General features: G+C 38.1%; 1 protein-coding gene and 1 long non-coding RNA gene across 4 annotated transcripts in view; one reads left to right on the top strand and one right to left on the bottom strand.

The window, feature by feature from the left end:
• Positions 1–726: 726 nt before the first annotated feature.
• LOC140855694 (uncharacterized) lies at positions 727–8,030 on the bottom strand. The gene is made up of 2 exons (XR_012138649.1): positions 7,494–8,030; positions 727–913 (listed from the first exon to the last, which is right to left on the bottom strand). It is a non-coding gene; the product is annotated as an uncharacterized lncRNA (long non-coding RNA).
• A 451-nt stretch (positions 8,031–8,481) lies between these two features.
• The window catches only part of LOC105054520 (squalene synthase 1), a 36,006-nt gene continuing 33,585 nt past the window's right edge, over positions 8,482–10,902 (top strand). For 2 of the 3 annotated variants that reach the window (XM_073252094.1, XM_073252093.1), the window contains exon 1: positions 8,482–8,810. In XM_073252094.1, the coding sequence (XP_073108195.1) occupies positions 8,616–8,810 (195 nt within the window). In that variant the 5' untranslated portion in view covers positions 8,482–8,615. The remainder of the gene's footprint in view (positions 8,811–10,902) is intronic. The other variant, XM_073252095.1, reaches the window with a different exon arrangement.

Here is a 10,902-nt window from a genome sequence, read left to right as displayed (position 1 = left end):
AAAATATATATATAAATCTGAATAGATTCATGAGCTTTCAAATAGAGTATTTTACTATTTAAATTTGATTGAAAAAACTATTCAAGTTGCTTGAGTTCCACTTGAGTTCGATACTAATCGATCAAAGTTAAGTTTGGACTCGAGTTGAATCTAAGTAGCTCACGAGCAGTTTGATCCGCTTACACCTCTAGAGGATAAATCTTTTCTTCACAAAGCCTCTCCTACCACATATTCGATATTAGTTGAAATAGATCCAATGAGTCATTTTTGAACCATTCAACCAATGCTCGATGCATGTAAAAAGGCCTCGATGGAGAAGGGGGGAAATTCTCGTTGTAAAGGCATCCTCCACCAATGATTTACCATGATTTATCTTAGCAACTTTTAAAAAATGCCATGTGCAAACCATGATGACATCGATGCTTACATCATCGCTTCGATAGAGAGTGCCTTCAACTGCACCCTTAAGAAGATCCTCTCCTAACATCTGTCGTTGAAAGAGGTCTTGGCCTCCACTTCACTCATCAAGATCATATGCCATGTCCAGTCCTCCTCGAATAACTATAGAGACATCCACCTCACCGCCGATCACCTCATTTTCGACCTGTCATACTTCGGATCCGATATCATGAATCGAGAGTCATGGTAACCGCCGCATACTTATAAAAAATTCTCTCTATAAGCAAACAAGGTATCTCATCATGATATCAATACATCACAGCAGAATAAAATTTAAATAGTTATTATTCAACTTTAATTCAAATAACTAAATCAAATATCTTACATCCAATAAAGTTTCACTAAAAATAATACAAAAATAAATCTAAGTTCAATGAAGTTGACAATGCTAAATTTCGCCTCTCAAAGTTTTGTCCTAATATTATTATCCATGCTCGCAATTAATTATCTGAATCTGAAAAAAAATAAAAAGAGAGGTAATGAGCTAGACAACTCAATAAGTAATAAATATCTCAACTAGATATTTCAAATATTATATAATATTCAAGAACAATACTGTGGATAAACATAAAAATATATTTTATGTTTATTCAATGCAAATCCAATCTTTTCAGATATTTATATACAATATAATCATAAATCTGATTCAAATCAAAACACTCATAACTCAACAGCCATAACTATGATCAACATTTAACCCTCTATTGGCGGGATCCACTAAATACCAGCACACAACCTCCACTGGTAGGATCCACTAAATACCAGCATACAACTCCTACTGGTAGGATCCACTGAGTACCAACGTATAATCTCCATTGACAGGGTCCACTGATTGCCAACATATAATCCCCATTGGTGGGGTCCACTGAAACATAGTTAGGCTGAGAGCATAAATCCGATCTGTATCAACATACTTTTGTATCATAACATATCATAATTTCTACTGAACATATGCATAATCAATAAATCATAGTATTTTAGAATCACTTTTCATTCAAAATATAATTTCATAAATCATACATAATTTTAAAAAATAATTATTTATTTTCAAAATAAATATAAAATATCTCAAAAAAATGATTCACTACTTATCTTTCACAGATCACTAAGCTAACAGATCAATTAATCTTTAAAAAATTCTTCAGTGCCTATTATTCAAAATTATATTCTTGTATTAATTCTAATTCTGAATTAGATCTAAATAAATTCTAAATCAAAATCTCACTTAAGATCGGATACTTCACTAAACTCGATCAAAATCATCAAAAAAAAAGTCCTTCACTGGGCTAATCTTAGAAAAATAACTTCGAGAGAGAGAAATCCATCAAGAGAGAATCAATTTAGAGAGAGAAAATTTTAGAGAGAGAAAATTTATAGAGAAAAAAATTAGAGAGAGAAAGTAGGATTCAACATAGAAAAAGAGGATAAAGAAGAGAGAGAAACTCTCTCTCTCTCTCTCTCTTTTTTCTTTTTTTTCTTCATGGAAAAATAAAGGACTACACGTCCTCTTTCTTTCCTCTTCTTTCTTCACGAAACAGGGGATCCTTTGATCCCCCTCCTCCCTGTCGGCGATGCTTGTGACTGGAGGGAAAGGTCACAGCGGTGACTGGCAACATAGATCCAGCAACTGGTGGTGGCAAAAATGCACTAAAAAAATTAAGAATAAGATATAAAAAAATAGGAGAATTCGGTAACTTCAATTTTTTAGAAGAAATCCGACAAAAGATTAGTTGAAATCCAAAATTTAGGGAATCCAGGAGAAGGGGAAGAGAGCAAGTCAAAGATTGATGGGTTCTTACTTGATTTTGAAGAGTATTGGTTTGATTTTCGATGGCCAAATCCACTTCAAACTAAAGGTATTTCAAGAAGAAATTAGGGAGAAAGAATAGCGATCTTGGATGATTTTTCGATGATGATGAATCAAAGGGGTTGAAGTCCTTAAATAGATCTCTAAAGGAAGAGTTTCAATTCGATTTCAATTAAACTTTTAAGCGATTTTTAGACTCTCAATCGATGAAGGAGTTCTTTCACATTTTTCTTAGTTCCCACTGAATTTCCAACTTCCCACGTATGTCTATCACGTGCAACGCACATGCTGGTTATTTCTTTTTTTTTTTTGCTTCTTCTTCATGGGACAGAGGACCCACGCAGTCCTCTTTCTTCTTTCCACAAAACAGGAAACTCCTTATTCCCTTGATCCCAATGCTAAGGGGGTCCACCTCCTGGCCGGCAACACTCATAGTCGGAGGAGCAGGTCATGGTGGCAATCGACGACCCCAGTCCGACGACCAGCGATGGCAACGGATAGTAGAAAAACTAAAAATGAAGTGGAGAAAAATAGGAGACCAAAACTCAGCTTTTTGAGAAAAAAATCTGAAGAGAGATCGATTGAAATTCGGGACTTAGGGCATACAGAAGAAGGGGAGGAGATAAGTCATACAAATGTTGGGTTCTTACCTAATTTTTTGGACAACCTGTGGCGATGATTTCCCACAGCCATAGTGCTGGTGGCGGCCGACGATTGGGAAGAAATATGGAGACTTCGACGGCTTGATGGGCTTAGGATCACCGATAAAGAGAATTAGAGAAAGGTAAGGGCTTTAAATAGTGCTAAGATGGCATTGGATTTTGGCTCAAATTCTTAAGAAAAAAAAGAAGAGTTCTATTCGGACTCACCTCCCTCCCATCCACCCTATTTCCAGCACATACGCATAGACCTGTCAATGGATCGGGTTTAGATCGGAACCTAGATATCCAGATCTGAATCTGATCTTAGTTACTAGTACCAGACCCAGACTCGAATATCCGACGGATCTAGCCTTGAAGTACTAGATCTGGACCCTAATGGGTCCCAAGTATCCAGACCCGATTTCGAGATCTGAAACTCATATTTAAAGTCTTAAAAAAAAAATTTAAAAATTATACAATAACTTAGGAAAATATCTAAAAATTATACAATTATATGATCATACAAATAAAAATATAAAAGTTATTCAAATTCAACAAGTAAAACTCTAATTAAAGCATCCAAAAATATAACAATATATAATTATAATATATATATATATATATTATTTAGATCTCGAATCTATCAGGTCTGGGTATTAAATATTCAGACCCTATCCGTTTATATGATGGTTTATCGGATTTGGATCCGGATCTGGATCCGGGTAAATAGGTCCAATACTAATATCAGATCCAGATCCATCAGATAAATACCCATGGGTCTCGGGTCTGGACTCGGTCTATTGACAGCTCTACATACGCAGCACATGCTGGCTATTCTTTTTTTTTGTTAATCGAGTTCAGGGTATTACATTTTCTCCCTCTAAAAGTAAATTTCGTCTTCAATTTTTTTTTGCTTAAGTTCTCAAAAATTCAGATTATTTTTATCATAATTATTTTTTAATTTTAAAATTGAATCTTTCAGCATGGTATCTTTCAGATCAAATTTTTACTTTGATCAATCTGAGAATAATTCAGACTACTATGCTTCCGCTGTGTATTTTAATTCAAATCTAATAATGTACTTGTGTCAATTTTAAGTTCCTAGATTATGTCATAATCAGTATAAGTCATTGTCTCAATGTCTAGAGTATCTACCTATCTACACTCATGTCTGATTCTGTGTATTATAATTTATCCACTTATGCTCTGATACTATATTAATTGTCATACCCCTGATCCGAGATCATGAGTCAAGGATCATGGCAACCGCTGTATACCTATAAAGAACTCTCTCCATAAGCAAGTAAGACATCTCATCACGATATCAATGCATCACGAATCTTATCTCACTTAGCAGACTGGATTCGAGAGGCTACAGGACGGTAGCTGGTAGAGGAATCCTGAGGGTGCTAAGCGACGATAGGATTGTACTGGAGGGAAAGAAGGGGAGCAGAGGACATTATTACCTGGCAGGGAGCCTAGTGAGAGGTAGAGCTTTGGGAGCCAGGTGGAGCCCAGAGCGAGGTGGAGCTCCAAGAGGCGGATCGGGCACGAGACAGGAGACTCGGGAGGACGAGAGGCGATGTCGCAAGGTGAGATTCCTATTACCGCAGGACGATGCCCCGAGCAGGTCTCAGGTCAGGAGGAGCACAGCATACGACGGAGATGGGATCGAGCAGCCTGGCTCGACTCCCATGTTTGTCCATCCATGATCAGCAGGCGACTGCCCCAGGGCATGGGGGCGAGGAGATCCAGAAGCTCTGGAGTTTGGAGGAGGCTGAATATCGAGTCGAGATGGAGATTGTTAGGATTTGATGCCTCAAAATTCAGCCCATATTGAGCCCACAGTGAGGTTCGCGGTAAAAAATGGAGTCCAACGAGATCAAGGTCACCTGAAACGGAGCTCGGATGGAGGAGATACGAGCTTTTGAAGTCGGCACGAGAATCGAGGTGGCGGAGGACCGCCGGCGGGCGACAGCGGCGCGGCCGCAGGCAGCGGCGCGTGGGATGCACGACCCAGGCACGCGCAGGCCCGCGCGCAGGCGCGGGCCGGCCCAGGACTCTTAAACCTAATCTAATTAGGTTTAAACCCTATTTAACCCTTTAAAAGGGTGGATCGATTTTTTGCGCCGTACGAAGCCCGTACGAACTCGAGAGGAGAGAGAGAGGCGAGAGCGTTGAGAGAGAAGGAGCAGGAGGCTCCTGGACAGCGGTCGCCAGGCACTTCAGGGGTTCAGGGGGGTCTTCAAGAGAGAGAGCTTTTGTGAGGGGAACTTCTAGTGAGAGAGAATTGGGTGTACAAGGGTTGAAGGTGAGGTCTCCTCTTGTAAAATTTCTTTTTCATAGTGAAGTTTGCATGCCCGTGGAGGCGAGCCCTTTTGTGGCTGATCCACGTATTTTGATTGTTTTTCCTTTTGTTTTGTTTCTTCTTTCTTCCTGCTGCATCACGTGGTACTGAAAAGATCTTGGGAGATGGTGTCCTGACCAGACATCCACCCAACATATCTCAACTAGATATTTAAGATATTATATAATATTTAAGAACAATATTGTGAATAAATATAAAAATATATTTCATGCTAATTCAATGTAAATCTATTCTTTTCAAATATTTATATACAATATAATCACAAATTCGATTCAAATCAAAACACTCATAACTCAACAGCCATGATTATGACCAACATTTAACTCTCATTGGCAGGATCTATTGAATACCAGTGCACAACCTTTACTAGCAGGATCCACTAAATACCAGCGTACAACCCCTACTGGTAGGATCCATGGAGTACCAACATATAATCTTCATTGGCATGGCTCACTGATTACCAACGTATAATTTTTATTTAAGGGTCTACTGAAACATAGTTAGGCTGAGAGCATAAATTTGATCTGTATCAAAATACTTTTATATCATAACATATCATAATTTTCACTGAATATATGCATAATCAATAAATCATAGTATTTCAGAATCACTTTTTATTCAAAATATAATTTCATAAATCATGCATAATTTCAAAGAATAATTATTTACTTTCAGAATAAATATGAAATATCTCGAGAAGATGATTCACTATTTATCTTTCACATAGCACTAAGCAAACAGATCGATCAACTTTTAAAAAATTCTTCAGTATCTATTATTCAAAATTATATTCTTGCATTAATTTTAATTTAGAATTAGATCTAAACAAATTCCAAATCAAAATGCTACTTAAGATCGGATCCTTCACTAAACTCGATCAAAATTGTCAAAAAGGAAGTCCTTCACTGGGCTAATCTTAAAAAAATAACTTCAAGAGAGAGAAATCCATCAAGAGAGAGAATCAATCTAGAGAGAAAAAATTTTAGAGAGAAAAAATCTGTAGAGAGAGAAATTAGAGAGAGAAAGTAAGATTCAACACAGAAAAGAAGGATAGAGAAAAAAGAGAAACTCACTTTCTCTTTTTTTTTTTTTCTTTTTTTTCTTCACTAGAAAATAGAGGACCACACGTCCTCTTCCTTTCCTCTTCTTCCTTCACGGAATAGGGGATCCTTTGATCCCCCTCCCTGTCGGCAACGCTAGTGACTAGAGGGGAAGGCCCCAGCGATGATCGGCGACATAGATCCGATGACTGGTGGTGGCAAAAATGTGTCGAAAAAATTAAGAATAAGATGTAGAAAAATAGGAAAATTCAGTAGCTTCAATTTTTGAGAAGAAATCTGATAAGAGATTAGCTAAAATACGAGATTTAGAAAATCCAAAAGAAGAAGAAGAGAGCAAGTCAAAGATTGATGAGTTCTTATCTGATTTTGAAGAGCATTGGTCTGATTTCCGATGGCCAAATCTACTTCAAACTGAAGGTACTTTAAGAAGAAATCAGGGAGAAAGAATAGTAATCTTTGGTGATTTTTCAGTGATGATGAATCATAGGGGCTGAAATCCTTAAATAGATCTCTAAAAGAAGAGTTTCAATTCGATTTCAATTAAATTTTTAAGTGGTTTTTAGATTCTCAACCGATGAAGGAGTTCTTCCATGTTTTCTTTAGTTTCCACTGAATTTTCAACTTTCCACGTATGTCCAGAACATGCATTCTAAAGAAAGAGTTTCAATTCGATTTTAATTATATTTTTAAGTGATTTTTAAACTCTCAATCGATGAAGGAGTTCTCCCATGTTTTCTTTAGTTCCAACTGAATTTTCAACTTCCTATGTATGTCCAGCACGTGCAACGCACGTGCTGGTTATTTTCTTTTTTTTTTTTCCTTCTTCTTCACGGGACAGAGGGACCCGCACGGTCCTCTTTCTCCTTTTCACGAAACAGGGAACTCCTTATTTCCTTCATCCCAATGCCAAGGAGGTCCACCTCCTGGTCGGCAACGCTCGTGGCCGGAGGAGTACACCATGGTGGCAACCGGCGATCCCAATCCGGCGATCAGCGATGGCAACCGACGATAGAAAAATTAAAAATGAAGCGGAAAAAAATAGAAAACCAAAACTCAGCTTTTCGAGCAAAAATCTGGAGAGAAACCGACCGATATTCAGAACTTAGGGCATATAGAAGAAGGAGAGATGATAAGTCATATAAATGCTAGGTTCTTACCTAATTTTTTTGACAATCTGTGGCACTGATTTCCCACGGCTTCAGTGTTGGTGGCGGCCAACGATTGGGAAGAAATATGGAGACTTCGGCTGCTTGATGGGCTTAGGATCACCGATAAAGAGAATTAGAGGAAGGTAAGGGCTTTAAATAGTGCTAGGATGATGTTGGATTTTAGCTTAAATTCTTTTTCCATGAAGAAGAGAAGAAGAGTCTTATTCGGATTTGCCTCCCTCCCATCCATCGTATTTTTAGCACATATGCAGCGCGTGCTGGTTCTTCTTCTTCTTCTTCTTCTTTTTGTCAACCGGGTTCTGGATATTACACGACCTCTATTTGGACTCCTAGATATCTGATGCCTCAAGGAGGCCGGTGTCAGCGCCACCTATGTATGCTTTGAGGTCGAAAAGCTTTGGGGCAAGGAGGTTAAGAAAGTAGAGAATGCTTATGGTGATACCAATTTCCAAATACTTAAAGACCCACAATTAGGATTTGGTCGAATAAGTGAGGAAGCGCAACCTGATGGCTGAGATAAGGAGATCCGATGGCTCGTGTTGGGATTTCAAAAATTTTCATTTGGTGGTTATTTTTTTCCTCTATCTAAAATTTTATTTGTGTCAAGTGATGGTTGAGTTGGACTAAAAATGACGTAAAAATAATATGACGAACCTGGTACAATAAATAATTTTTTTAAATGGCAGTGGGCCTGTTAACCCGGCAGGTGTACCTGATGGGCGCCCCATAAAATTCCTAATCGAGTGAAAATATTAAAAAAAATATTTCCTGACTTAACCGCCTGGGGATTGGGATTACTTGCCCCAACCTTTATCCCGCGACTTCGGATAACTTGACGCTGTCCGGTTTACACGCCGACACCGGGACGCGGTCCTACCAGATTTGGACCCTGATTAGTTCCCCAAACTCGGTTCGCTGGAACCAACTCCATCTGAACCGGGCCAAGAATATAAAATACATATAAACCAAGGAAAAATTCTTTGTGCGCCGAAAGAAATGAAGCCAGCAGTCGGGCGAGAGGAGAGGTGAGGAGAGCGAGGGCGAGAAAGAAAGAAAGTGAGAGAGGAGAGAAGGCGAGCGAGAGGGCGGGCGAGAGAGGGATAGCGAGAGATGGGGATGCTAGGGGCGATCATGGAGCACCCCGAGGACTTGTACCCCTTGGTGAAGCTGAAGATGGCGGCGGATCGGATCAAGAGGCAGATCCCGGGGGAGCCGCACTGGGCTTTCTCCTACGCCATGCTCCAGAAGGTCTCCCGGAGCTTCGCGCTCGTCATCCAGCAGCTCGGCCTCGAGCTTCGCAATGCCGTAACCTTTCCTTCTATCTCTGATCCTTCTTGCCCCGCTAACTTCATGGATTTCTTGTTAATTTCCATGTTTCCGTTCATCATAGTGTTGGATTGGTAGTCAATGTGGTTTCTTTATGTAATCTTGACATCAGAGGACTCTGTAACGTTGGTTTGTTGTATTTTTTTTTTCTTTTAATGATGCTCTGCGTTGCCGTAACCTCTCCCTCTATATCTGATCCTTGTTGCCCCGCTAATTTCTCGGATTTCTTGTTAGTTTTCGTGTTTCTGTTCATCATAGTGTTGGATTGGTAGTCGATGTGGTTTCTTTATGTGACCTTGGCATCAGAGGACTCTGTAACGTGCAAAAAAACAAAAAAGTTTTTTTTTTTTTAAATAATGCTCAGTAATGCCGGAACTTCTCTCCACTGATCCTCGTTGCACCGTTAACTTCTTGGATGTCTTTTTGATTCTCGTGTTTCTGTTCATTATAATGTTGGATCGGTGGTCATTATTGTTCCTTTATGTGATCTGGGCATCAGAGGACCTTGTAACGTGCAAAAGATTCGGTTTTGTTTTTGTTTTTTTTGTTTTATTGTTTTGTTTTTGAATGATGCTCCGCAATGCCGTGACCTCTCTCTCCATCTCTGATCCTTGTTGCCCCGCTAACTTCTTGGATTTCTTGTTAGTTTTCGTGTTTTTCTGTTCATCATAGTGTTGGATTGGTCGTCGATGTGGTTTATTTATCTGATCTTGGCATCAGAGGACACTGTAACGTGCAAAAACTTGATATTATTATTATTATTATTATTTTTTTTTTTTTATTATTATTAATGATGCTCTGCAATGTTGAACTTCTCTCTCCATCTCTGATCCTCGTTGTGCTGTTTACTTCTTGGTTTCTTGTCGGTTTTCATGTTTTTGTTCATTATAGTGTTGGATTGGTGGGCCTTATTGTTTCTTTATGTGATCTTGGCATCAGAGGACTCTGCAACGTGCAAAAGATTTGGTTTTGTTTTATTTTATTTTTTTAATGATGTCATGACCTCTCTCCATCTCGGATCCTTGTTGCTCCATTCACTTCTTGAACTTCCTGTGGGTTTTCATGTTTCTGTTCGTTGTAGTGTTGGGTTGGTCATCAGTATTGTTTCTTTATGTGATTCTGGCATCACAGTATTTTCATAATGTGCAAAAGTTTTCATTTTATTTTATTTTTAATGATGGGTTTTGTGTTTTTCTTTGAGTTAATTTGGTTTCTGGAAGTGACCTCTATGAGCTTTGGTGTGCTAAGAATGCTTCTTCCATTAGTGATGATAATTAGAGCCTCTTCTTGTTTATGGAGGATGAAGTTATCTCATTCAGTCACGTTTTTTTAATGGGTCTATATTGTTTATTGATGTTTAAAACGTTCTCTTCTTCCTTCTTTGCTTCTCTCTTTCTGCTATAGTATTGGACTGGAAATAAAAAGTTCTTTCTTGATGCAAAGTTGGCATAAAAGTTCCTTCTTGATGCAAACTTGGCATCCAAAGGACAACTGGAAGAGCAAAAGATTGTTTTTTTTTTTCCACGGTGATGGGTCTTTTATATTTCCTCAAGGTAATTTGAATTTTGGGAGTACTTTTGGTGAGGTTTGTTGTAGGAACAATAATTAGTTCATCATCAAAGATAACAAGATTCTCTTTCTTGTTTATGGAGATATCGGTAGCTAATTTTTTTCTCAATCACATTCTTTGTATCTAGGTGTGAATATTTCATTTGCCCTTTATTCAACTCCCGAATATTTGCTGGTTTATTTACATAGTGGCAACCAACTGATAGGGCCATCAAAGAAGTGAGGTGGTCATGCTTGGATCAAAATTTGGCTCAAATTTGGATACTTCATTAGAAACAAGCTAAGCTACGGTTAGATTTTGCTTGCTCAATTTTGACTTGTTTATTCTCAAATAAGAACAAATAAATTATTAACTTTTAAAATCTCTTGTTTTAGTTTTTAGTATGAACAAATTTTTAATTTTTATTTATTGAAAAGACATGATTTACATAAAAATGTATTTTATCTATATAATTGAGATAAATTCATAGTAATAAACTCCAAGTATATCTAAAAGCGATGA

The sequence above is a fragment of the Elaeis guineensis genome, chromosome 2 (assembly GCF_000442705.2).
Source record: "Elaeis guineensis isolate ETL-2024a chromosome 2, EG11, whole genome shotgun sequence".
Lineage (NCBI taxonomy): Eukaryota > Viridiplantae > Streptophyta > Magnoliopsida > Arecales > Arecaceae > Elaeis > Elaeis guineensis.
This window is presented reverse-complemented; position numbering and strand designations above follow the sequence as displayed.